The sequence below is a fragment of the Rhineura floridana genome, chromosome 6 (genome assembly GCF_030035675.1).
Source record: "Rhineura floridana isolate rRhiFlo1 chromosome 6, rRhiFlo1.hap2, whole genome shotgun sequence".
Lineage (NCBI taxonomy): Eukaryota > Metazoa > Chordata > Lepidosauria > Squamata > Rhineuridae > Rhineura > Rhineura floridana.
The window spans coordinates 135,988,776-136,015,650 of record NC_084485.1 but is presented as its reverse complement, the minus strand read 5'-3'; the positions used below and the strand labels follow the sequence as shown (position 1 = coordinate 136,015,650).

At 41.9% G+C, this 26,875-nt stretch overlaps 1 protein-coding gene across 1 annotated transcript in view; it reads left to right on the top strand.

The window, feature by feature from the left end:
- Positions 1-5,358: 5,358 nt before the first annotated feature.
- SLC25A24 (solute carrier family 25 member 24) overlaps positions 5,359-26,875 on the top strand; it is a 34,343-nt gene continuing 12,826 nt past the window's right edge. The window contains exons 1-8 of the mRNA XM_061633879.1: positions 5,359-5,869; positions 9,298-9,424; positions 11,630-11,717; positions 13,111-13,222; positions 15,616-15,774; positions 17,169-17,318; positions 19,770-19,877; positions 20,291-20,458. Of these exons, the coding sequence (XP_061489863.1) occupies positions 5,687-5,869; positions 9,298-9,424; positions 11,630-11,717; positions 13,111-13,222; positions 15,616-15,774; positions 17,169-17,318; positions 19,770-19,877; positions 20,291-20,458 (1,095 nt within the window). The 5' untranslated portion in view covers positions 5,359-5,686. The remainder of the gene's footprint in view (positions 5,870-9,297; positions 9,425-11,629; positions 11,718-13,110; positions 13,223-15,615; positions 15,775-17,168; positions 17,319-19,769; positions 19,878-20,290; positions 20,459-26,875) is intronic.

Genomic DNA, 26,875 nt, shown 5'->3' with positions numbered 1-26,875 from the left:
TCAGTTATAAGTTACCTGCAATGACAATCTTAGCATTACTTGAGAGCATTCTAAGTCCAGATTTCAAGTGATTTTGTGATGTAGATGTTAGCAACAGGAGTTATATTTTGAAAAATCAACTCTGCCCTGACTGAAGTCCCTTGGGTGGTTGATGTTGCCTTAGAAACCATACTTCCAGTCGATTGGTAACTGACTTAGCAGCAAACACTCTTACTGCAGATGGCATTGTATTTCCACCTGGAGTGCAGGTAAATTTAATGACACCTTCAGCCTATCTACTAGAGACTTATAATTTATATTTCTTAACCTGGATACATCACAGTTCAGTCTCTTGAAATTATCAGAGGTAAAAAAGGACTGCAGCAGGTCAGAAATAAGGGCAAAAGCTTGAATCAATTAGCATATCTTTTCTGCCTATAATTGTCACATCTCACAAAAAGGGACCATAAAACGTGTGTTAAAAGTGACCAAGGGCCACCATCTAAAACCGCACATTGATTTTTATGTGCTTAAGTATGTTTGCCCTCTGGTGGTGGGTTGTGGCCCTAGGTGAGCACAACTGGGAACTGCAACAAATTGTTGCAGTGTGGGGTTTCCTGTTCAGAATTTGAGACAGCTAACCAGCCACGCTCTCTGTCAGGAACTATTCCATTCCATTTTCCCATCCCTCTTGCTTTCTTTCCTCCCCACGCTAACAGTCAGTCAGCATTATGTGGCTATTGAGCATGCTGGGGTTCCCTTTCTTAGGATTTTTTTCTTTGTTTCTTTTTCTTTTTCTTTGAACCTTGTGATTCCACCAAGTCTCTTGACTGTGCATTTTGGCTACATAAAAACAGAAGAAGAGCCTGCTGGATCAGTCCAAAGGCCCATCTAGTTCATAAGGACCTGCACTGGGAGAATTGAGTTTGATATGTGTATACATATACATTGCTATGCTCCTAGTGTACTGGTGTTTTGGGAAGTTACTTCAGGTCTGAGGTCACAATCCCTATATAAATCAATTTCCTTTACCATATTTTATTTACAAAGCACCTAAAATTGCTAGGCACTGTAAGATAATAAAATAGTAATCTTAAACCAATCACACAGTGCTGCCTGCAGGCTTACCATCTAAAAATTACAGACACACAGACAGAAGTAGCAACAGATAGGAAAGAGGGAAAAGGAACTCAGCAATATTATTATTATTATTATTATCTTTATTTATACCCCGGCCTTTTTCCAAACTGGAACTCAAGGCGGCTTCCAGATAAAACTAAGTACATATCATTAAGAACCTATAAAAATATAAAACATATAAAAATATAAAATCAGCATTCAAACAGGATTAAACTATTAAGATGTTAAAACCAATTAGATATACACTTAAAATACTGCAACCCAGTTTAGGAGCATACAAGTAAAACAACAACATACAGCATCCTCTTCAGTTACTACCCTTAAAACCTTCAGTTCCAAAGGCCTGCCGGAAGAAAAAAGTCTTTAGCTGTCGGAGGAAGGACTGTACAGAGGGGGCCATTCTTGCCTGCCTAGGGAGGGAGTTCCAGAGCCTAGGGGCAGCCACCGAAAAGGCCCTATCTCGCGTCCCCACCAGTCGCACTTGTGAAGGTGTTGGGATCGTGAGAAGGGTCTCTCCTGAAGATCTCAGGGCCCCGGCAGGTTCATATAAGGAGATACGGTCTGACAAATAGCCTGGACCTAAGCCATATATATATATATATATAACATGAGTTCTGAATAAGAGATTGAAATGAATTAAGGATCATCAGAAAGAAAAGCAAAAGGAAAAGATGAATTTAAAAATCCTGGTATTTAAATTAAATTCATTTTGATAAATACCCTGCAGGACCCCTGACTGAAACATTTATTGTCTTTTATAAGCTAATAACCAACATTTAAATTCATCCAGTCTGCAGTGTAAATGTATATTTTACATACTTGATTCACACATTTTAGTTACTAAATCTCTGCTCAAAATGTATCTTTCACAAAGCTATTTAAATATTTCTTAAACTACTTTATAAACACAATCCATCAAAAATAATAAAATAGAACGAAGCATAAAGAGAGACACTGCTTACAAGTGCCTGTATGCTAATGCTAGGAGCCTCTGAACCAAGATGGGAGAACTGGAGTGCTTGGTCTTAGAGAAGAGCATTGATATAGTGAGCATAACGGAGACCTGGTGAAATGGAGAAAACCAGTGGGATACGGTTATCCCTGGATATAAACTATATCGGAAGGACAGGGAAGGACGTACTGGTGGCGGAGTCGCTCTATACATGAAAGAAGGCATTGAATCCAGCAAGCTCGAAACCCCAAAAGAAGCAGACTCCTCCACAGAATTGTTGTGGGTGGTGATACCATGCCCCAGGAGGGATTTAATACTGGGAACGATCTATCGTCCCCCTGATCAAAATGCTCAGGGAGACCTTGAGATGAGATATGAAATTGAGGAAGCATCCAAACTAGGAAATGTGGTAGTAATGGGTGACTTCAACTACCCAGACATAGACTGGCCGCATATGTGTTCCAGTCATGACAAAGAAGCAAAGTTTCTAGATATTCTAAATGACTATTCCCTAGACCAGTTGGTCATGGAACCGACCAGAGGGACGGCAACCCTGGACTTAATCCTCAGTGGGGACCGGGACCTGGTGCGAGATGTAAGTGTTGTTGAACCGATTGGGAGCAGTGACCACAGTGCTATTAAATTAAACATACATGTAAATGGCCAATTGCCAAGAAAATCCAACACGGCCACATTTGACTTCAAAAGAGGAAACTTCACAAAAATGAGGGGATTGGTAAAAAGAAAGCTGAAAAACAAAGTCCAGAGGGTCACATCACTTGAAAATGCTTGGAAGTTGTTTAAAAACACTATATTAGAAGCTCAACTGGAGTGCATACCGCAGATCAGAAAAGGTACCGCCAGGGCCAAGAAGATGCCAGCATGGTTAACGAGCAAAGTCAAGGAAGCTCTTAGAGGCAAAAAGTCTTCCTTCAGAAAATGGAAGTCTTGTCCGAATGAAGAAAATAAAAAAGAACACAAACTCTGGCAAAAGAAATGCAAGAAGACAATAAGGGATGCTAAAAAAGAATTTGAGGAGCACATTGCTAAGAACATAAAAACCAACCACAAAAAATTCTATAAATACATTCAAAGCAGGAGACCATCTAGGGAGGCGATTGGACCCTTGGATGATAAGGGAGTCAAAGGTGTACTAAAGAACGATAAGGAGATTGCAGAGAAGCTAAATGAATTCTTTGCATCTGTCTTCACAGTGGAAGATATAGGGCAGATCCCTGAACCTGAACTAACATTTGCAGGAAGGGATTCTGAGGAACTGAGACAAATAGTGGTAACGAGAGAGGAAGTTCTAGGCTTAATGGACAATATAAAAACTGACAAATCACCGGGCCCGGATGGCATCCACCCGAGAGTTCTCAAAGAACTCAAATGTGAAATTGCTCATCTGCTAACTAAAATATGTAACTTGTCCCTCAGGTCCTCCTCCGTGCCTGAGGACTGGAAAGTGGCAAATGTAACGCCAATATTCAAAAAGAGATCCAGAGGGGATCCCGGAAATTACAGGCCAGTTAGCTTAACTTCTGTCCCTGGAAAACTGGTAGAAAGTATTATTAAAGCTAGATTAACTAAGCACATAGAAGAACAAGCCTTGCTGAAGCAGAGCCAGCATGGCTTCTGCAAGGGAAAGTCCTGTCTCAGTAACCTATTAGAATTCTTTGAGAGTGTCAACAAGCATATAGATAGAGGTGATCCAGTGGACATAGTGTACTTAGACTTTCAAAAAGCGTTTGACAAGGTACCTCACCAAAGGCTTCTGAGGAAGCTTAGCAGTCATGGAATAAGAGGAGAGGTCCTCTTGTGGATAAGAAATTGGTTAAGAAGCAGAAAGCAGAGAGTAGGAATAAACGGACAGTTCTCCCAATGGAGGGCTGTAGAAAGTGGAGTCCCTCAAGGATCGGTATTGGGACCTGTACTTTTCAACTTGTTTATTAATGACCTAGAATTAGGAGTGAGCAGTGAAGTGGCCAAGTTTGCTGATGACACTAAATTGTTCAGGGTTGTTAAAACAAAAAGGGATTGCGAAGAGCTCCAAAAAGACCTCTCCAAACTGAGTGAATGGGCAGAAAAATGGCAAATGCAATTCAATATAAACAAGTGTAAAATTATGCATATTGGAGCAAAAAATCTGAATTTCACATATACGCTCATGGGGTCTGAACTGGCGGTGACCGACCAGTAGAGAGACCTCGGGGTTGTAGTGGACAGCACGATGAAAATGTCGACCCAGTGTGCGGCAGCTGTGAAAAAGGCAAATTCCATGCTAGCGATAATTAGGAAAGGTATTGAAAATAAAACAGCTGATATCATCATGCCGTTGTATAAATCTATGGTGCGGCCGCATTTGGAATACTGTGTACAGTTCTGGTGGCCTCATCTCAAAAAGGATATTCTAGAGTTGGAAAAGGTTCAGAAGAGGGCAACCAGAATGATCAAGGGGATGGAGCGACTCACTTACGAGGAAAGGTTGCAGCATTTGGGGCTTTTTAGTTTAGAGAAAAGGCGGGTCAGAGGAGACATGATAGAAGTGTATGAAATTATGCATGGCATTGAGAAAGTGGATAGAGAAAAGTTCTTCTCCCTCTCTCATAATACTAGAACTCGTGGACATTCAAAGAAGCTGAATGTTGGAAGATTCAGGACAGACAAAAGGAAGTACTTCTTTACTCAGCGCATAGTTAAACTATGGAATTTGCTCCCACAAGATGCAGTAATGGCCACCAGCTTGGACGGCTTTAAAAGAAGATTAGACAAATTCATGGAGGACAGGGCTATCAATGGCTACTAGCCGTGATGGCTGTGCTCTGCCACCCTAGTCAGAGGCAGCATGCTTCTGAAAACCAGTTGCCGGAAGCCTCAGGAGGGGAGAGTGTTCTTGCACTCGGGTCCTGCTTGCGGGCTTCCCCCAGGCACCTGGTTGGCCACTGTGAGAACACGATGCTGGACTAGATGGGCCACTGGCCTGATCCAGCAGGCTCTTATGTTCTTACGTGGCTCCCTAGGAAGCGCCTGTAGGATTACAGCCTCTGAATACAATTACATATACAGTACTGTGTTTGTGTGTGTGTGTGTGTGTGTGTGTGTGTGTATGTATATTGGTAGCAAAGCCCTACTGTACACGATGAGATTGACGCCCAAGTAAATGTGGACACGATCTGGCGGACTGTAGTCATCTCTCTTCGAAGTCTCAAACAAGCCAATGGGCTTTCAGATTCAGGTGCCAATAAAGAACTTTAGCGTCGTCTGCCGGGGCGTGGATTTCCCCCGTTGTTCAAACGCAGTTCCTTCAAGCCAGGAGGGGAGGAGGGAAGAAGAACCAAGTCCCTCCCAGGCAAGCTCGGGAAACCCAATGAAAAGGAGAAAGCAGCTCTTCCCCTTCCTACTCCCTCCCTGGGTGTTGGCTCTTGCGTGCCATCGCTTCTAACGTGTTTTTTTTTTTTTTTGCTCCTCCCGCCAAAAAAGGGGAGGGGACTGGACTTTTATTCTATTCTGCCAGAGTTTACCACATTGTGGAGGCTCCATTCCCTTCTGGTCACTTTTTTCTCTGGCCCGCTTGTTGTTGCCTTCACTCCGTTTCCCCCTCTCCTGTTCTGTACCATGTTTAGCTTCTTGAGAGACTTTGTGGTCCCCGAGGCTGCCTGTGAGGCGCCCGACAGTAATTCGAGGTACGAAAATCTCTTCAAGAAGCTAGACCTCAATGAGGATGGACGGGTGGACATCGCCGAGCTACACGCCGGCCTCAGAGCTTTGGGCATCCCCCTGGGAGATGACGCGGAGAAGGTGGGTGTAAGGCAAGGGAACGAGGGAAGGGGAAGGGGGGAGGAAGCCAATTCTAGTATTGCAAATTCAGGAGTATCTTGTAAAGGATTAGCCTAATGGCTTGATAATGCAAGGCATCCCCCCCCCATTGTGGAGTTAGTGAAAACTGCAAGGTTTGTTTTTGTGATTCCTTTTAAAATTGCATTTTTCCGGTATGAAGGAACTTGCTTTCCTATATTCCAACTTGCTTAAATAGGCTAAGTGCGGATTATTGACCTAAAGGAATATCCACTTTCTATTCATATGGTAATGACTAAGGGCCAGTCTCATTGATATTTTGAGATTTGAATAGATCTGTGCAGCTTGGCACCTCTGAAGCGATTGTGTACTGTTCTGGCAGAGGCCTAACTTGCAACTCGATCTGTCTTGACTGTACTACCGCAAAATAACCACAGTGAACTGTTGCCATGTATGGTTACAGACCTAAGTATCAGCACTGGCCCAAGGCATTTTGCTGCTTGAGGGGAAAGACCAGATGATGCCCCACCTTCTGTATTCCACATAGAGAAGCCAACCCGACTGACAGTGTCCCTTGTTTCAACACTGGTGATGGGACATCATAGTCCATCACAACCTAAGGGCAACAGTCTAGTTTAGGGGTTTGGGGCAGGCTGTCACACTCGCAGTGGCTGCCTCATTCTGCTTAATGGTAGGACTGGCCCTGCTAAGTATATTTAGGAAGGACTTTAAAAGTCAGTAGAATGGAACTACCTCCTCCTATATTCATACACATTTGTAGCTCTTTGGTGGCGGCTGTAGTCTACGCCCCCTTGCCTTCAGAGATTAGTGCATGTGTTTTTGTGCTTGGGTTCTGAAACTCTTCCCTGGAATGCTCACATGCTATCCTCCCTCTTGGCCTTTTGCAACACTGTGAAGACTTAAAAAAAACACAACAAAGCAGAAGGCCTTTCTGGCTTGGTTTTTTGTTTTTAAATTGATGTTCTTGCTGATCTGTGTGAACTTGACCCTACTGCTCTGATGTTTTCAGTTTGTAACATTGTCTGTGTACTTTTATCAATTATATCATAACAGTTTCATGCATTACTTTGGATTGCATTCAGCGTCACACTAAGTCATTTATTTTGTCAGTACAAGGATTTCTCTTTGCACAGTGTAATGTTCTCTCCCTTCCGTCCCCCTGCATGCCCCCTACATCTGTTCTGGGTTTTCCTCCAACCCTCAAGAGCAGATTTGGGGATGGCACAGGGCACACATGGGGGATAGAAGATGGGAATTCCTGTTGCTTTAGGGCTAATCCTTGCACTAGCGCAATGATGTACTGCTCATATATTGTATGTAATGGTCTACAGATCTAAGAAGAAAGGGAGCACTCTTGTCAGAATATCTCTGGAAGAGCATTTAGATTCTCAAATGTCAGTAGCCACTTACAGAAGTGGTAGTACCACTAATGGCTCAGCAAATTTCAAGTGGTCTATAGGGAGAATAAAATTTGGGAACCACTGGCCCAAAGCATTCTGCCTGAGGCAGAAAATCCAAATGGTGGCTCCAATTGTGGTAAAATATAATAATAAAAATTAAGTAAATGGCAGTCTGCTGCCCTTTAATGGTATTCCCAAGTCTCCTGCCTTATCCTAAGACTGACTCTGTTTGTATAGTGAAGACTGTTGTTTTCAATTGTGTGTCAATTGCATTTTTACATTCCTAGAACTTATGTTATCAAACCTGTTGTACTGCATTGGCTTTGACAAAAATGACTCTGCAGTACATATTTTGTTAGTATTATCTGATTCTGTTAGTATTATGTACTGTTAGCAATCTGTTCTCAGGTCAGGTATAGTAGCAAAACTTGTGGTCTGAATAATAGCAAGCAATGTACAAGCCATTTGAGTGTGTAAGTTTATGTGGGGAGGGTTGCATCCAGATATTTGTGCCCATATAAAGGATGTTTCTGTTTTAAAGTACATAAGTGCCTTATACACAGATGCTCGCAACTGACTTTAATGAAACCTTCAACAACCTTATAATCATCAATACTTTGTTTCAACCTCAATCTGCTTCGTTTTTTGTTAATATTCTTCAGAAAAATAGAATGTCTACCATCACTGAGATTACTTGTGAATTGTTTGTGTGTCATTAAGGTAGCATAAGTATCTCATTAGGATAATTAACACTGGCCTTTTAACCTGTTTTAGCACTTTTGTGGCTTAACATGAATCAGCAGCTCATATTTATGGGAACAAGGAAATTCTGTGCATGTTATTTTGGGCCAACATTAATGTATTACAACTAGGTGCACCCTAGCTTAGCCATAGCCAGTTGGTGACTGCCGTTTGTGTGTTACAGCTAGCTGTGCATTGGGTTAGCTATCTAAGCTGGGGACACTTGCAGCATTATATGCTACATTTCACAAGGCAAGTGTTGTGTGAAGAGGTGCATTTCTTTTGTACACCCAGAGCTTATTGCGAAGAAGGACTTTCTTATGTCGATCGAGAGCCCGTTGTCAATTAATTTTTGAATGCTGCCTGCTTCTCTATATTTAATATGTTTTTGTTGTTCTCTTTGCATGTCCACATATTTAAGGTTAAGTTTTATTACATATTCCTCTGAGAAAGCAAGTCAGAGTGCCGCCCAAAGAGCTGCTTTCCAAGCAATGCTCCATTCAAGCAGGGATCACATAAGGCCTTTTTATTTTATTTCATTTAGAAAACTTCTTGCAGCCTGATCCTATTGAGAGGTAAGCAGAAGACTATCCTAATAGGTTGAAATGCTCTTTCATTCGCTTCTGATGGTTGTTCTATCTCGTGTTAGATTTGTGTCTGCTTATTCTTTTGCACGGATATTCTAACAGAGCAGGCAGAGGTGGAGAATGTTATTGTCATGTCAAGACAGGTCACCTCAGCTCTGCATTGCCTTCCGGCTGCTTTTTCCTCTTGCATGTGAGATAATAATCAATGCTTTTTATGTTTCATTAATGTAATGAGGCAATGTAGTGCAGGAGGTGGAAAGCTGTGGGGGGAGTGGCCAGGGACAGATAGATGCAGAATCCAGGCAAAATGTTAGATCTTTTCACATGGTAAAACACATCACAATATGTTTGGAGCAATTCCTGTGAAGAGATACATGCTGAATGGGTTCCTCCAGTTAAATATGGTGTAGGGATGCATCACTGTACGCTGGAATGAAACCGTTGCCATTTTTTTGGTGCTAAGATTCTGCTGGCCTCATCCAAGAAGAGAACAGTGTTTAGCTAAATTAATTATTGCATTTAATTCATCCATGTTTTCAGGAAATGTATATAGTTCTATAATTGAAAGTGCAGAATTGACTTGTGCAGAAAGTGATATTCCTTTCCCTTGGAATATGCTGTTTCAATTGTTATAAGCACTATTACTAATACTTGTTCAATATGCTTTCTATTTTTTTAATAGAAAATTTTCAGAGCTGGAGATACTAACCAAGATGATAGGCTGGACTTTGAAGAATTTACGCATTATCTTAAAGACCATGAGAAGAAAATGAAAATAGCATTTAAAAGTCTGGACAAAAACAATGATGGTAGGATCCAATTTGCCTTCTTAGCTATTGTGTTAAGGCACAAGCATGGAAATCTATTTATTTTGAGTCAGCTGAAAATTCTCAATGTAACATACAAGATCATAAAATGTAAACATTAATTCGTTAAGACATAAACAAGAAAGCATCATCATCAAATATCTCAGGAATTAATATTTTCAATTGATTTATAATAAAGAACCCAAACTGTCAATTTGCTGGTTCAGACAATCATACTTGACGTACCAAGATATGAATGAGCCTTTCCCTGTACATGCATGCAGCCTCTTCACTTGTCCCTTTGTGGTGCAAGCAAACAAGGAAGTTTTTGGTTAACCAGTGTTCCCCATCTCCTCTGCATTGGGACACCATAGCACAAGCTTTAAAATAAGCCAGGATTTTAAATCAACTTCAAATCATGATTTACTGTTCTGGATTCTGGTGAAGCTAGTCACCATAGTTTTGAATGAGAGTGGGGAATGAGATGGGGAAACCATAATTAAACACTTCCTAATTTCTTTGCTTGTGCCTTGAAGGGAGGAGCAAAGGGGCTGTGTGTGTGAGATTTAGCAGAGAGATGATGGTCTAAATGCAGCCATTGTCACTATTCTAGAAAGTAGCTCTGAAATCATCCAATACTTGGGATGTATCAGCACAAGTCAATTCTTTTCTGGTACCAGAAAGGGGCTGCTGGTGGTCTTTGTTCTGAAGTTTTGACTCACCAAAGGAAAAAAGGAAAATAATTATGAGTAAGATCTCCAATCTTTAATGTGAAGCAGCAGGCTCATGATAAGCACCCATGAGGCCTACCAGTTGAAATAGTACACTGCTTACCGACTGGTCAGTCTACTGCAACCCTTCACCAGGGGCAGAACTGCTAGTGGAACCCTTCTTAGTCAGTTGACCTGGTCCCAAGGGGACTTTTGCTCAGTCCTTACACTGAATATTCAGAGAAACTTGTTCTTTAATGACTATTTCCCCCATCATTGATGCTGGACTTTGTCCCTTATATTTTCCCCGCTGTTTTTATATTGATGTTTTATTGGATTTATATTGTTACGTGCTATAGTGCTTAGATTGTTTGAATAATTGGTTTAGAAATGCTTTTAAATAAACAATAAATAAATTGAGGGCCAGTGTGGTAGACCAAGGCTCGAATCCGTCTCAGCTATGGAGCATGTTGGGTGATCTTGGGCCACTCACTGTCCTTCGCTTAGCCCCAAGTCACTTGGGCCAGTAACCTATTTCATTGGGTTACTGTGAAGATAAAATGGGGGTTGGAGGAACAAGATAAAAATGTCTTAAATTTAAAAATTAGTAACTGTCCTTCTCGCAACTAACCCTGGAAATGAAGCCCTTAATAGTGACTCCTCCTAGGATGTAGTTCAAACAGTTCCATCTAAAAGTATTTAAACATTCTCCTGCTTGCTGTCTTCCGCTCCTAAACATTCATGTTGACTGAAATCCTGGTGTAATAACATGGTTTGTGACATAGTTAGACTTCAACAGTTCTAAGCATTTATTTGGTAGTAGTGCAAGTGTTAGGTTTGAGTTTCTAACTTCTGGATTCATTTGTGTTTTCTTTCTAAAATAGAACTGGGAGATGTAGTAGGTAGAGTGTCCAACTAGGTGACTGACTGACTGGCCCAAGGCTGTTGTCATCTCATATTAACCTACCTACCTCACAAGGTTATTAAAAGGATATAGTATAGAGGGAAGAACTATGTATACTGCCCGGGACTCATTCGTAGACCACATGCTTTGCATGGAGAAGGTCCTGGGTTTATTTCTCTCTGATTTCACTGCTTATTTCTTTTTAATCAGACTGGACAAATATCTGTCAGAGATGCTGTAGTTGCATCCTATACTGCGTAACAAGTTGGACTGGATGACTTCCAAGTTCCCTTCCAACCCCATGATTCTATAAATATGATAAATACCTTAATCACCATTAAAATCTGTACATGGAAACCCTCACAATTTTTTAGTAATTGCATTAAAGTTCTGCTTATGATTACTGGCAGTATTCCCACATAGCTATTATTACTGCAGGAAAATAACCTTTCTATGAAAAAAAACCAAAAAATCCTGTCTTGACTATCTGTAATAATATACAAATATTTAAAAATCTGTAAGATCTGAATCAATTGACTTGGAGCTCCAGAGCCTTTCAGCTCAGTTCTCATATTTTCTCTCTCTTTTATAAAGGAGTAATTGAAGCATCAGAGATTGTTCAGTCCCTCAAGATCTTGGGTATAGATGTTTCAGAAAAACAGGCAAAGAAGATTCTACAAAGGTCAGCAACTATTGCTGCTAATAATTAATAGAATGGTTTTTAAACTGTGTCACCCAAGGGGCTAATGTGTAAGCCACCAAGTTAGATGTGCCCACCACTCTCTGTCCATTGATGTAGGGTGCTGTAGAGGCAATACTTGGGTGGTGACATCAAACCTCAGGGGAGGGAGGAAGATCCAACAGGGTTTCCTAAGGAAGCTTGTGCTAGAGCTGACAGGTAGAAAGGAATCCTAGAAACACAATCTCACCCCTTAGCCCTAACTAGGCAAAGGAGGAGGGTGGGATGCCAGGACAATGGTAACTGGGATATCCTGTAGTGCAGTGGTTCCCAAACTTTTTTTTCCCCATGGAGCATGAAAATTGCTGAGAGTCTTTGCGGACCATTTGATGATTTTGCTTCCTGTTGTAGCAATTGTAATGTGCTGTGCTAGGTGCTGTATGATTATAAATTGAATCAAGGTTAATTCTAGCCTCCTATTAACTTCGCTGCTAATCCTCTCAGTTCCTTTCAAGAGCTTTCTCCCTTCCCATCACTTCTGGTACGTCCTTCTCACCTTCTGGGTAGACCCCTGGGTTCTAAAAATGACAGAGAAGTCCTTGCTCCTACTGTTCTTCACAGACACGCACATTGCAGATAATCTGAATAAATCTCATGGACCACAGTTTGGGAACCTCTGCTGTAGTGAATGCAGGATACTTGCTTGTTCTGAGAGCTTATGAAAAAGCACCTGTAAGGGTGAAATGTGCCTCCAATTTTCACCTCCCTCCAAAACTCTATGGCTCAACTAATACAAAGTTTATGGGACGCTAAAGAGTTGGTAATACTTGTTAACAAGTGAGGACCACCAACAAAATGCTAGGAGGTTGGAACACATCATAACAAGAATTTCCCTTTTTAGGATTCAACTTGGCTTGGAACAGCAGCCTGGTAGCACTGTTTGGGGCTTATAGCAGTGGGGTGGGGGAAATTTCAGATTGATGTGGAGCAAAAAGGACACCGTTTGCGTTTCCTGTTCTCGTGGAATCTTCTCCCACTGGAATATGTAGCAGTTTTCATGGTGCATGGTGACAAGTGAGTCTTACTGGTATCATCTACAATGCTTTCTAAAAGCATAATTTAGGTTGGCAAGGTAAACCATGGCTTCACTGTGGCTGTCTATGGTTTAGTGTGACATGCTAAATTTGGAACAAGCCTAAGCAAGTCTTCAGCTCACCTACTCCTGCCTTTGACAACATTTTGTTTCACTTTCACAGCTTGTTTTAATGAACCAGGTATTGTGGTTTATAACAAACTTTGGTTAGTTTTACAAACCAGTTTCATTACCAAGTTGGCTTGTTTTGAATATTAACATAATATTGCTTGGAATGCTGATTATATCATTTTTAATTTTTAGCATAGATGCTGATGGGACAATGTCAGTGGACTGGAATGAGTGGCGGGACCATTTTTTATTCAATCCAGCTACAGATATTCAAGGAATCATCCGATACTGGAAACATTCCACAGTGAGTATGGTTTGCATTTTTCCTACAGTCATGCTGTAGACGTATGTATTTGTTTAAATATCATTAATTGGCTCATGAAACTGTCCCTGATAGAGCTATTTTTAAATGTTGGAAAAAGTTGTGAATCTGCAGCCAAGCAGGTATATTCATTTACAACAGCTGCAAGTAAATTTCCTTCAAAGAAGTAATCTGTTATCTGGTCCTTACATTTGTTTTTGTGAAAAGGGTGGCACCAATCCAGGGAACAAGACAGAAGAAGCTATAAAAGATGCACAGGGAATAGTACACTTTATTAAGGCTCAAGTGATTTTGAGTAGAGTGTTCCACAGAGCCAAATGAATGATGACAATTTTGTGAGAACTCTGGGATCCTCAAATCTATTGCAGATTTTTCTCACTGAGTAGTTAAGGTTGGGTATTGATGCCTTTGGCTCAGTTTGCATGTAAAACTAAGCCAAACTGCGGTTTAATGCAAATGCATGAGCTTGCCGGTTTCCAGAGAGGAGATTGTTGCCACTGTGCTTCTCCCCCAGTGGTGGTCCTCCTGTTACACTACCTGGGCCGAAGCCATGGTTTGGCTTAGTGTCTTGTCTGATTCTGGGCTTATGGCTTCTTTCATTCTAGCTTGTAGTTTGTCTGGAGGCTTAGTGTTATGGGAGAACCAAGTCTTTGGTCTGGTTCGCATGTCATGGTAAGCCAAAGTATAGCTTCCTGGGACCACATGAACACAGAGGCTCCCCAAGAGGAGATAGCAGCCTGTGGAGGGAAGGGGGATATTTATTTATTTATAATAACAAAAGCCACTGCACTAGTACTCCTAAACCTGTGCTGCTATCACCATTTAGTCTCGCTTATTCCCTCTGAACCCTTATTTATTTATTTATTATTTGATTTATATCCCACCCTTCCTCCCAGCAGGAGCCCAGGGCGGCAAACAGAAATGCTAAACTTGTCAATAACCTGGTAACTATAGAGACAGGCATGCTACAAAGCCAATCAGATACAGATATTATATTTAACAAGTGTGTATTACGAGATTATTAAGTGCACAAGCTTAGCTGGTTACCTTAGCAATAGTATTGTGTCTTTAAATGTGTATACATCTTGTTAGCTTAATAGTTGAATATAAGCTGTTGGTATTTAAAGTAAGACAGCTTCTAAGGAAGCAGTTAGTTACCCTATTAAAACCCTTTAGCCCAAGAGCGCTTTTGTTCTCTCCATTGCAGTTAAGCCTCACCAGCACTATAACTCAGGACTTTGCTGGTGTGAATCGTGGAGTGGGAGCTACCCTCCCAGGCAAAGCCCCCGCCATTGGCACAGGCTGGCCGCACCACTTCCCATGTTGGTGTGCCGGCACACTATGTGCCTATGTCTGCCATCACCCAAGATGGCTGTGAGGGTGTCAACAAGCCCCTGCTGCCATCTTGGGTGGTGGCAGGTGTGCCTGCTAACATGGCTGGGCTTTCTTAAGCCCATAGAAGTAGTAGTGCTGCTGCATTGCCACTGCCACCTTTGAGAGCTGCTGCAGTCTGGTGCCCAAAGGCCTGCTACAGTCTGGTGCCAGCTTTGAATCTCATCTTTCTTCCAATGAGTTCTGGGTAGCGTACGTAGATCTCCCACCCATTATATCCTCAAAACAATCCTGTGAGGTAGGTTAGGCTGAGAGTGAGTGACTGGTCCAGGATCACCTGGTGTGCATCATGGCTGAGCGAGGCTTGGAATCTAGGTCTCCCTAGTCTGATTCTCTAACAATTAAGCCACACACTAGTCTGTTTTTGCTAAGGCGGCGTTCCTATGCATGCTGATTGGGGAGGGGGAAATCCATTGAATTCTCTTGAGCTCTATTGGTGAACAGGTTCACTTTAGAACATCCTTGTCTTGGGGAATGAGCAGGATATGGGGGGCGGGTTGGAGCTGGTGGCAGCAACTTTCTTCCAGAAAAGCTCAGAGGAAGAATTCTTAGAACACACCAGAATTTGTGTAAAAGGGGTGCTTTTGCCTCATTAGGTCAGCAGGTTTGGAATAGTTTTGGGAAGTTTAGCCAATAATCCTCGCCAATTTATAATAAGACTCTCAGAAATGTAAATGCACATCTCCATTCTTGGTACACTGCTTAAGTTAACTGATTTCTGAATTCTCAGTGTGTGTTACAAAGTGTGGCTGTCAAGCTGAATTCTGTTCAGAACAGAGTGGTGGGTTTTAGGTAGCATAGTTTCGAATTTAGTCAGAAAAATATGTATGCTTCCTTACTCTGTTTGTTTTTAATGATTAATTAATTATTAATTATATATAGGATTGCTCTCATATGAGTTTGTAACAATTGGGCTGTTGAAAAGCAAGACTGTTGAATGGAAGTGTTGGTTTAAATCTCTCTTTGGCATTGCATCTTAACAGGTATTGGACATTGGAGATAGTTTAACTATCCCCGATGAGTTCACAGAAGAAGAGAAAAAGACTGGACAATGGTGGAGGCAGCTTTTGTCAGGAGGAGTTGCTGGTGCTGTGTCTCGAACAGGAACAGCCCCACTGGACCGCCTTAAAGTCATGATGCAGGTGGGTCTCTAAGCCTAGCTTCCAGGACCCAAAGTGCTGTTTTGGACCAGGCCATTTGCTATGTCTAAAGAATTGGATGCATTTGGTGGGATTTTATACTTTTGAAGAGCAGACCACTATGTTGCATTAAAAACGGTTTGGGAAAGTGCACTCTGTTTCAGTAGCAATTTGCCGTGGGTCTGGTGTTTGAGTCACACAAGCCCACAGGGAGGTGGGAGTAGTTTTGCACCTCTTTGTCCTTGAGGTACCTTCTCTTGCCCTTTCTAAGAAATAAATTGCATTGTAATGTGCCAAAGGGTTTTTTAGAGGAGCTCCAAAAATAAAGAGATTATGTATAGGAATCTATTTTTAGAGTCCACTGGTGCTGGCAATTTTGAAAATGGGGCATACACAGCCTAGAGGGGTGTCAGCTCATGTATATGACACAAGTATCTACGTGAAGAACTTTTAAGACAGGGGCTTTCAGTGCAACCCTATATATATCTACTCAGAAGTAAGTCCCATTGAGTTTAGTAGGACTTAGCTGCTGGTAAATGTATATAGGATTGTAGCCTTAGTGTGTGTCTGGAATCTCTCCCCCCTCCCTTTCTCTCTTATTAGAATGTTGGACACATCTTGCTCCTTATTCTCTAAGAATGTAAATGCTGTACTTTCACTGAACTATTACTTGGCTTCTAGATTTGTTCAGGAAACCTCAATCAGTGTGTGTTCTCATTACATGTAATAAAAAGTAATCAAGTTTGATGTTGTGGAATGCAGTTGGTTCCTGAAAAATCACATTTTGGGGCAATATAATATCCACTGTGTATTTTTATGTGGTTGTTTCTGAGCTCCCTTAGTCTCAAACTAAACATTAAGGTAGAGTATTTTTCTTGTTTTTTTAACCCAAAGCAACTTGAGGAAGGCTGCATCTCAGTGGAAGGAGGGTGGAACTGAGAGAGGCTGGTTAACCTTTTCTCCTCCAGCCCTTTCCCCCTCAAACCCCACCATCCCACAATACTTTTTGATATGTAGAGTGAAATATCATGGATGATCTTTCCATTGAGAAGCCATTGAAGGAGGACAGTGTGGAATTGAAAAAAGTGCAGGAAGGGAACGGGTTTGACAGCTTCTTCCTTCCCATCTCTATTTCAAATACAGCCTGCCTTAGCCTGCTTTGGGTTAAACAGAATTCCTCTGGATTTTTTATAACATGTAGTTTGGGCTTTAATCTGTATTTCAGATGTAAGCCAGGAAAGGTAACATTTAGTGCACAATTTTGAATGGCTCTGACTCCCTTCTTAAAGGGTTTGCTCACTTTATTTCTTTATTCAGACACAAAAGAATGTTATTGCCAATGAAGCTTTCTATGTCTATCAAGTAATTATTATTTTTCTTTCTCTGGTACATAAAAGGTCCATGGCTCAAAGGGAAAAATGAACATAGCAGGTGGCCTGCAACAGATGGTGAAAGAAGGAGGAGTCCGTTCGCTTTGGAGAGGAAATGGTGTCAATGTTGTTAAAATAGCACCTGAAACAGCAATTAAGTTCTGGGCATACGAACGGGTAAGATGTTAAATCTGGGTGATCAGTATTAAACAAAGGAAACCCAGCTGAATACACACAAGGTTCCATTTGTGAAATGTATGAAGTTACTTTCTTCTTCTCAATTAGACTGAAGTGCGTTACTTATTGAAAAAGAAAAAATCTTGAACAATTTAAATTTGATTTCAAAGGGACTTTAAACAATCTTTGTGGGCTGGATTTTAACCTGTGATCTCTGTTCCACTTTAGTTCGGCTTTTGTATGGCAAAATACTCAGTTAGCCCATCCTGCACTTTATAAACAGGATTCTTCTAAGGTCAGAATGAAATAAGAACATAAGAAGAGCCTGCTGGATCAGGCCAGTGGCCCATCTAGCCCAGCATCCTGTTCTCACAGTGGCCAACCAGGTGCCTGGGGGAAGCCCGCAAGCAGGACCCGAGTGCAAGAACACTCTCCCCTCCTGAGGCTTCCGGCAACTGGTTTTCAGAAGCATGCTGCCTCTGACTAGGGTGGCACAGCACAGCCATCATGGCTAGTAGCCATTGATAGCCCTGTCCTCTATGAATTTGTCTAATCTTCTTTTAAAGCCATCCAAGCTGGTGGCCATTACTGCATCTTGTGGGAGCAAATTCCATAGTTTAACTATGCGCTGAGTAAAGAAGTACTTCCTTTTGTCTGTCCTGAATCTTCCAACATTCAGCTTCTTTGAATGTCCCCGAGTTCTTGTATTATGAGAGAGGGAGAAGAACTTTTCTCTATCCACTTTCTCAATGCCATGCATAATTTTATACACTTCTATCATGTCTCCTCTGACCCGCCTTTTCTCCAAACTAAAAAGCCCCAAATGCTGCAACCTTTCCTCGTAAGGGAGTCGCCCCATCCCCTTGACAATTCTGGTTGCCCTCTTCTGAACCTTTTCCCACTCTGTAATATCCTTTTTGAGATGAGGCAACCAGAACTGTACACAGTATTCCAAATGCGGCCGCACCATAGATTTATACAACGGCATTAAGATAAGATGGCCACACCATGGATTTCAGTATTATATTTACCTCTGAATCAGCTTTAGCATCATATAAAGGCCTAATGCTCCCCTAGGAGAAAGTGCCCTTCTGAGATGGAAGTTCTAGTTCTTTTTTTTAAAAAACCCAATGTTCTCCTCCTTGAATTGGAAACTTCTGAAAATAAGCCATAAGAATGTACTTTTTAAAAGTCACATTGATATCCTTGCCCTTCCTCCAAGTCAGCAAGGACAAAATATATAGGATAAGCTCATTTTATCCTTGCAGCAATCTTACAAAGTTGATTAAGTTAAGCAAGAGTGACTTGCTCAGGGCTCACCCCATAAGTTTCATGGCTGAGCAGGGATTTGAACTTGGTGCAGGAAATCTTGGGTATAATTTATTTGTTTGTTACATTTCTACCCCGCCTTTCTTTTCATGATTGAAACCCAAGGCGGCTTACATATGGTTCCCAGGCGGTCTCCCATCCAGGCACTGACCAGACCTGACCTGACCCTGCTTAGCTTCAGCAGGGAGCTGGCCTCATGTGCCTTCAGACCATAGTTTGGTCACTACATTGGCTTAAATGCTGCATCTGAATGCTTTCTTTTCCAAAGGTTTTTTTTTTTTTTTTTTTTAAACTGCAAGTCATATGCAAGATATTTTGTGGCACATGTAGAGAAGAGGGAGAAAATGACTGAAGACTTGAGCTTTTGTAATATTGGGATACAACTGATGCCTGTTGATGGCAAAATTCCTTGCAAGTGGTCTGTATCGTGCTCTCTGCTACCAAAAAAAAAATTGTGGCTTTAGAAAAATGCTGAGGCTAAGGGAAGAGGGAGGCATAATACAGAAATAGGACTCTTGTCAGGCCCCTTAACTAGGGGGAGCCTAGTTTCTCTGATGAAATGAATCAAGTGCTGATTCAGTCATCAGCCTTGCTACAGGCAGGTTGCTCTCTTTTATAGGATTTAATTTACAATCTTATTTGTTGCTAGTGTTGTTTTTTTTTACAACAGTTTTAAAATAGTTGCAAAGGTGCTCTGGGATGGAGGAGGTGGCTTTGTGACATCACAGGTGCTAGTAAATCAGTGTTGTTCCTTGCTGGATTCGTTATTAATGTACAAAGCAAGTATTTTCAGAGTTTGGCCCTGGAAAGGAAAATTGAGGTTTAATTGAGGCTTATTGAGGCCTTTCTAAGTTGGTTTTTCTGCTGTAAAAATGTTTGTCTCTCTTTAAGAGCTAGAGAGTAAAAATTTGCATGGTAGGATGTTCTATGATTGTGGAGCAGACGCTGAGACTACCTCTCTCCGTGTTCTCAATTTGGTGATGATTTGTATAGTCAAGAAGAGGAGCACGCATCCACATGGCTTGTGTTCATGATACTGCTAAGTGGTCCTGTTTAGCAGTTTGTGGCTATGTGGAGAAGTAATTACCTTTTCTGTCTTTGCATGTGTATTTTAATCTGCAGTACAAGATGATGTTCGTCAATGAAGAGGGAAAGGTTGGCACTGCGGAAAGGTTTATATCTGGTTCCCTGGCTGGGGCGACTGCACAGACTTCTATTTATCCCATGGAGGTCAGTTTTGAATAACCTGCTTGGTTTTTAAGCACGCAGTGTCTATCCTCTGAGAACCAACCTTTTGTAGAAAGTGTAGTCAGCACTGTGCTCTGGTTTTTCCAAACCTTTTTTCCTAACCTATCTTTAAGCTAAGATGAACGTTTTTTTAAGCCCTCTGCTGTGGATGGATCATAGATCATTGGTAGAGTGCACACTGTGCATGCATGAAGGCTAAGTTAAGTCCCTGGCATTCCAAATTAGAGCATCTTGGATAGCAGAATTGGGAATGATTTCTGTCTGAGACCAAGGAGAGATGCTGCCAGTGGGAGTAGGTAGCATTGAACAACAGAGACCATTAATCTGACTTAGTGACAAAGATCTGTTGGTTACCAGTGGCCCAAGTGACCTCAGCAATTTTTCTTCACCTGTAGGTATTAAAGACCAGACTGGCTGTGGGTAAAACAGGGCAATACGCTGGAATGTTTGACTGTGCTAAGAAGATCTTAAGAAGAGAAGGTGTGAAGGCCTTTTACAAAGGTTATATTCCCAATATTTTGGGCATCATTCCTTATGCTGGCATTGACCTGGCTGTTTATGAGGTGAGTATATTGGTGTATCCCATGACAACATAACTAAAAGAGCACTGTGTAATCCCCTATTGTGGGGGTCACATGCAGTCCCCCATGAACATCAACATGATGGCCACCCTCTTTAGCCCTCAGCTAAAGCCTGTCCTGCTCTCTGATCACAACCTGCCTCCCAGAGAGATGCTCTGCCTTCAGAACAATGGACACACAGGCCCGCTGAGGCTTGAGTCCTGGAGCCTCCCCCCGCCCCCCCCCGCCCCCAGGAGGAAGGAGAGGCAAGAGAAATGGCGGCAAGCCGCACCAGGGGAGCGATAACCTTGTACCTGCTTGTTGCCCTCCTCTATGGTCAACATAATTTCAGTTTTCTGACACTTTCATAGAGTGGGGAGGGGGGCTTATGGGCTTCCCTTGGTGAATTCTGACTTTTATACTGTGTCTATATGTTTATGTATATGGATATTGTTTATGTATTTTGCCTTGTAAATTAATTTGATATGTTTTTTATTGTGCCTTTTGTATTGTAACCCACTTTGAGATCTTTTAGATAGTAAGTGGTCTATAAATGGAATTATTATTATTATTATTAAGCGGTCTATAAATGGAATAATAATAGTAATAATAATAGTAATAATAATAGTAATAATAATAGTAATAATAATAGTAATAATAATAGTAATAATAATAGTAATAATAATAATAATAAATAGAATGAGTGCTAGACTTAGATTGGGAAAAGAGACCTAGGTTCAGATATCTGCTTAACTATGAAACCCATTGGGCCAATCACTATCTTTCGGCATAACCCACCTGACCTAACTGTTGTGTGGATGAAATAGACAAATTCCTGGGTATGCTACCCTGAGCTTGTTGGAGAACAGTCTGGATATAAGTGGAATGGAACTGTGATAAATAGAACACTCTCTTGGGTTCCTCTTCCCAAGCTGTTTACTCTGGAGTAGGTCAATAGATTTCTAAAAGGATGAATCCCAGGTGAGTGGTTTATTGATTATAGCCAATATGGTCAGATAATTTGTAGGTTACAAGACCATAATCATCCATGTGGCTTCAACATAATTTTATGTGTTTGTGTTGCATTCGTGTAGTTATTGGCTCACTACACCTTGGGTATTATGCTAGTACAGTGAATCTTGGAATCAAGCTATTAGTCATTTTTTTAAACATACATACGTCTGAATCTGATGCTTTCTCTTGTCTTTACATATTCTTTTCTGAATAAATATATCTATAAAGACATACGTGATGAGTTTCAGTTGGTGCAGCTTGAGGATGTTGACAAGATCCTTGGACTGGTGCGGGCGACCACGTCTGTGCTGGATCCTTGCCCCTCTTGGCTGGTGAAAGCTGGCAGGACCGGAACCGCCGGCTGGGCCAAGGAGGTCATCAATGCCTCTTTGCGAGAGGGTGTGGTCCCTGACTGCCTAAAAGCGGCGGTAGTGAGACCGCTCCTGAAGAAACCCTCCTTGGACCCAGATAACTTGAACAACTATAGACCTGTAGCGAATGTTCCGTTCCTGGGCAAGGTTCTGGAACGGGTGGTGGCCGGCCAGCTCCAGGGACTCTTGGATGACACTGATTATCTTGATCCGTTTCAATCCGGTTTTAGGCCTGGGTTTGGTACCGAAACAGCCTTGGTCGCCCTGTATGATGACCTTTGTCGGGAGAGGGACAGGGGGAGTGTGACCCTGTTGATTCTCCTTGATCTCTCAGCTGCTTTTGATACCATCGACCATGGTATCCTTCTGGGACGGCTCACGGAGTTGGGAGTTGGGGGTACTGCTTGGCAGTGGCTCCGCTCCTACTTGGTGGGTCGTCACCAGAAGGTAGTGCTTGGGGAACACTGCTCGACACCCTGGACTCTCCATTGTGGAGTCCCACAGGGATCGGTACTGTCCCCCATGCTTTTCAACATCTATATGAAGCCGCTGGGTGCGGTCATCAGGAGTTTTGGAGTGCGTTGTCACCAGTACACTGATGACACGCAACTCTATTTCTCCTTTGCATCTTCCTCAGGTGAGGCTGTTAACGTACTAAACCGTTGCCTGGCCGCGATAATGAATTGGATGGGAGCTAACAGACTGAAGCTTAATCCAGACAAGACCGAGACGCTGTTAGTGAGTGCCTTCTCTGCCCAGATGGTGGATGTTTACCCTGCTCTGGATGGGGTTACACTCCCCTTGAAAGAACAGGTTCGTAGCTTGGGAGTTCTTTTCGACCCTTCCCTGTCTCTTGAGGCTCAGGTAGCCTCAGTGGCATGGAATGCTTTCTACCATCTCCGATTGGTAGCCCAGCTACGTCCCTATCTGGACAGTGACGACCTCGCCTCAGTCGTTCATGCTCTGGTAACTTCTAGCTTGGACTACTGCAATGCGCTCTACGTTGGGCTGCCCTTGAAGATAGTTCGGAAACTACAGTTAGTCCAGAATGCAGTGGCCAGATTGTTGACGCGGACCAGAAGGTCCGCTCGTATAACACCTGTTTTGGCCCGTCTGCACTGGCTTCCTATTTGTTTCCGGGCTAAATTCAAAGTGCTGGTTTTGACCTATAAAGCCTTACACGGCATGGGACCGCAATACCTGGTGGAGCGCCTCTCCCAATATGAAACTACCCGTACACTGCGCTCAACATCTAAGGCCCTCCTCTGAGTACCATCCCATCAAGAAGCTCGGAGGTTGGTGACTAGAAATAGGGCCTTTTCGGTTGTGGCTCCCGAACTGTGGAATGGTCCCCCTGATGAGGTGCGCCTGGCGCCGACGCTGCTATCTTTTTGGCGCCAGGTGAAAACCTTTTTATACTCCCAGGCATTTTAAAGTGTATTTTTATAGTATTTTATTACTATGTTGTATTCAGGATGTTGTTTGGTTCTTGTATTGTTTGTGTGTTTTTGTTTTTTGAGTTATGGTATTTATTGAATTTATATATTGTCCTTGCATTTACCTTTTATGTACACCGCCCAGAGAGCCTTTGGGCTTCGGGCGGTATATAAATTAAATTAAATAAAATAAATAAATAAATAAATAAATAGGCATATTGGTGACCACTCTTGCCACATCATATCTCCAAGAACCCATTCAGAAGTGCAGAAACAATATGTGGTGCAGTCCATTCAAACACTACTATTCAGACTGTAGATGAGGGACTCCATGTAAAAACTCCCTGCATGTAGCAAAGTGGCATTTTGGGGGGGGGAGGCTTTAGCTTAGCTGTCTTCTTAGCATGCTAGTTTTCTATGTTCAGGAAGTTCTAAAGATGTGTGGTAGCATTTAAACATGCATCCTCCCAACTGTAGTCTGAAGTGGTACACTCCAGGAAAGACTGCACTATGTGCTATTTCTTTCTATTTTAATTGACTCTAATATGCCTGTAGTGGAGCTGGATAAGCAAATATGACTTGCTGGGGTAATAATTGATTGCAGCTGCTGAACTAAAGTTAGTTAGCGAGTACAATTGTAGAAAGTAATTCTCTTTTGGTGTTAATATTACAGCCATGTTCACATGTTCAAATTTTGCCTTAATAAACCAGGATATGCATGAGTGGCATGAATCCGCACACATCACCTTTGCTGCTGTTTCACTCATTACTTCGCATGGGCGCCACCCTGGGCTCCTGCCGGGAGGAAGGGCAGGATATAAATCTAATAATAAATGAGAGGCAGACTTTGAGTACTTGCACTGATATCTTTAACCACACCTACGCTGTGCTGTTACCACAGTAAGATACTGACAATAGTACTTCTCAGAGCAGGGTCGAACCCTCAAACGCTTATGCCACAGTCAACGTGTAGGTTTTTCATGTGTTACAGGACTCTTTTTAGTTCATCTGTTTTCTACAAAAGACTAACACAGCTATCTTTCTGAGTTTCATGCCATGTTACCTAGCCCCCAGCTGCTATCGTTTACAGTGCAGCTGCCTCTCATTAAATTACAATAATTAATCTTAACACATTTAAGCATGTTTCAAGCTGAAATAATTTTGTACTGCTATTTTGCTGTGCGTGCTACCTGTCAGCCATCTACTGTGCTGACTCTAATTAGTTGGTGTCAGGCTTTCTTGTTCTGTAAAATCCTAAACCAGCTTCCCTAACTACTCAAATCTAATTTCTCTCCTATCTGCATAACTGATCTGTCTGCATTAACATTTTACAAATGTTAATTAGCATGTACTATAACTTCATAGCGCTTATGAATGTCCTTATTCCTTCTTTCACTATGCCAGTCTCACAGGCATGACTCTAAAAGCTTACAATTAATTTAGGTGGCAGTCCTAACCCCACTTACCTGGGAGTAACCCTCACTGAATTTCAGTAGGACATCCTTTTAAGTAGATGAGGATAGGCTTGTACTGAGAGGTTTTTTTTCCCCCAGAATCAAGGGCAGTTTGAAAGCAGAATCGCTGCTTGTGGCATATATATGTTCACTCTAGTTTTGCCTCTGACAAACAGCTTTTTCAGGCAGGGCCAGCTCCAGGTTTGACAGGCCCCTTGGTTGTTCTCCACAATGGTAGGCAGCTCCTCTCCCTATTTATTTCCACCTAACAGGAGGTTAGGTATGTTGGCCACCTTTACCAAGGAGGAAGAAGAAAAGGAGTGGTGGCAGTGCACTTCAGATGGGTGTCATCTAAGAGGACCTAGGGCAGTAGTGGGCCTAAGAAGGACATGTTGTGTCACGGGCCCTGTCTGCATGTTTTTGCATTATTTTTTGAGTAGGGGTGATAGTGGGACACGAAAAATATGTATGCGTACCGTCGGAATGGAAGCTTCTCTCAAACTACTTGGGTCTCTCTTAACCATTATCTCCAGCCTCAGAGCACAGCAGCCATGGGGAAAATTAAATTAAACTGTTAGTACAACATTGGTAACCTGCATCATAGCCAGGATGTGACTGTCAGTTTTGCATCTTGCCCTTCTTCCAGAGAGCACAGAGCAGCATTTTAACATCAGCAAACCCTGTGAGGAACATTGTGTCCAGAGCATCTGAACTTGGCTTTCCTATATCAAAACATGTCGTTCTAAGAATGACATTACGTTGACTTTTCTAAGACTTGCTGTGTAGGTAAATAACAAAATAAGAAGAGCCCCTGCTGGATTATACCAAAGTCTAGACCAAAGGTAGTCTAGTATTCTGTTCTCACAGTGGCCAGCTCAATGCCTGTAGGAAGTCCCCAAGCTGAGCACAACAGCACTCTTCCCACTTGTGATTCCCAGCAACTGGTATTCATGCTCCCTCTAACAGTGTAGAGCATAGCCATCATGGCTAAATAAAAGTTTAGGATGAGACCAAGTGACTGCTGTGCCAGTGCAGAGTCACAAGATGGGATATTATGCTGACAATGTAGGCAGCTGATGTTGGTAAAAGTATTTGAAATATAGAAGACCATGCCTCCACTTTGGAACCTCCATCAGACCCAGTGGCCTCCCAAATAGCTGCCTTACATGCTGGCCTAGTGAAAAAATGGGGTGATAGTTTTAAATCACTTGAGGATAGTTAGTTGGGGTGATAGTTTTAAATCACTACAATCTTATCCCAGGGTTGAGGATGAGGTACGTAGAAGGCACATTGCTCAGTGGGAACAACATGGATATTTCAGGCTCAGGGACTTTTAACATTCAAGATCATTCAATCTTGTTGAATCAGCTAAGGATAAATATGCCAAATTTAGGCATAGGATGGCATCATGTCTACCAACTAGACCATATTCTTAAAGACCCTTGTGTCCGAGTTCATGCTACCTGCCCACTTACTGCTTTTGAAAATGCATTGCTAACAGTGGGTTTTAGAGGTAAAGGCATAATCTCTGTGTTTTATAAAATTCTATTGGATACTCAAATAAGCAACCTAGTGGTATTAAAACCCAATGGGCACAGGATTTTGATTTTGAAATGGACAGTACAGACTGGAATAATATCTGTTCATTTAAACATAACAAAACCATATCTGCTGCTCATAAAGAAATTTATCTTAAAAACCTACATAGATGGTATGTAACACCAACCCATCTGTCTTATATTTCTTCCAATATAAGCCCATTATGCTGGTGTGGTTGTTATATCAGGGGCACATATATCCATCTTTGGTGGACTTGTTCTAAAATTGTCCCATTTTGGGCCCTAGTGCACAGGGAATTTAAAAATATTACAAAAGAAAATATAATATGCACTCCAGAACTGTTCATTTTATCTTTGTTTAAAGGTGTTAATCTAAACCATTGATTTCTAAATTGTTGATGGAGGTCCGTCAAACGATTGTGTGAAAATGGAAAATGCTAGAAGATCTGGATTTATCTCCGTGGTATAAAAATGTATGGAATTTGGCTTTATTAGATAAAATTACTCACAACCTTCATTTTTTACAAGATAGGGCTAAATCAGATCCATATGTTGCCACTTGGTGGTTGTTTATTGATTACAACAT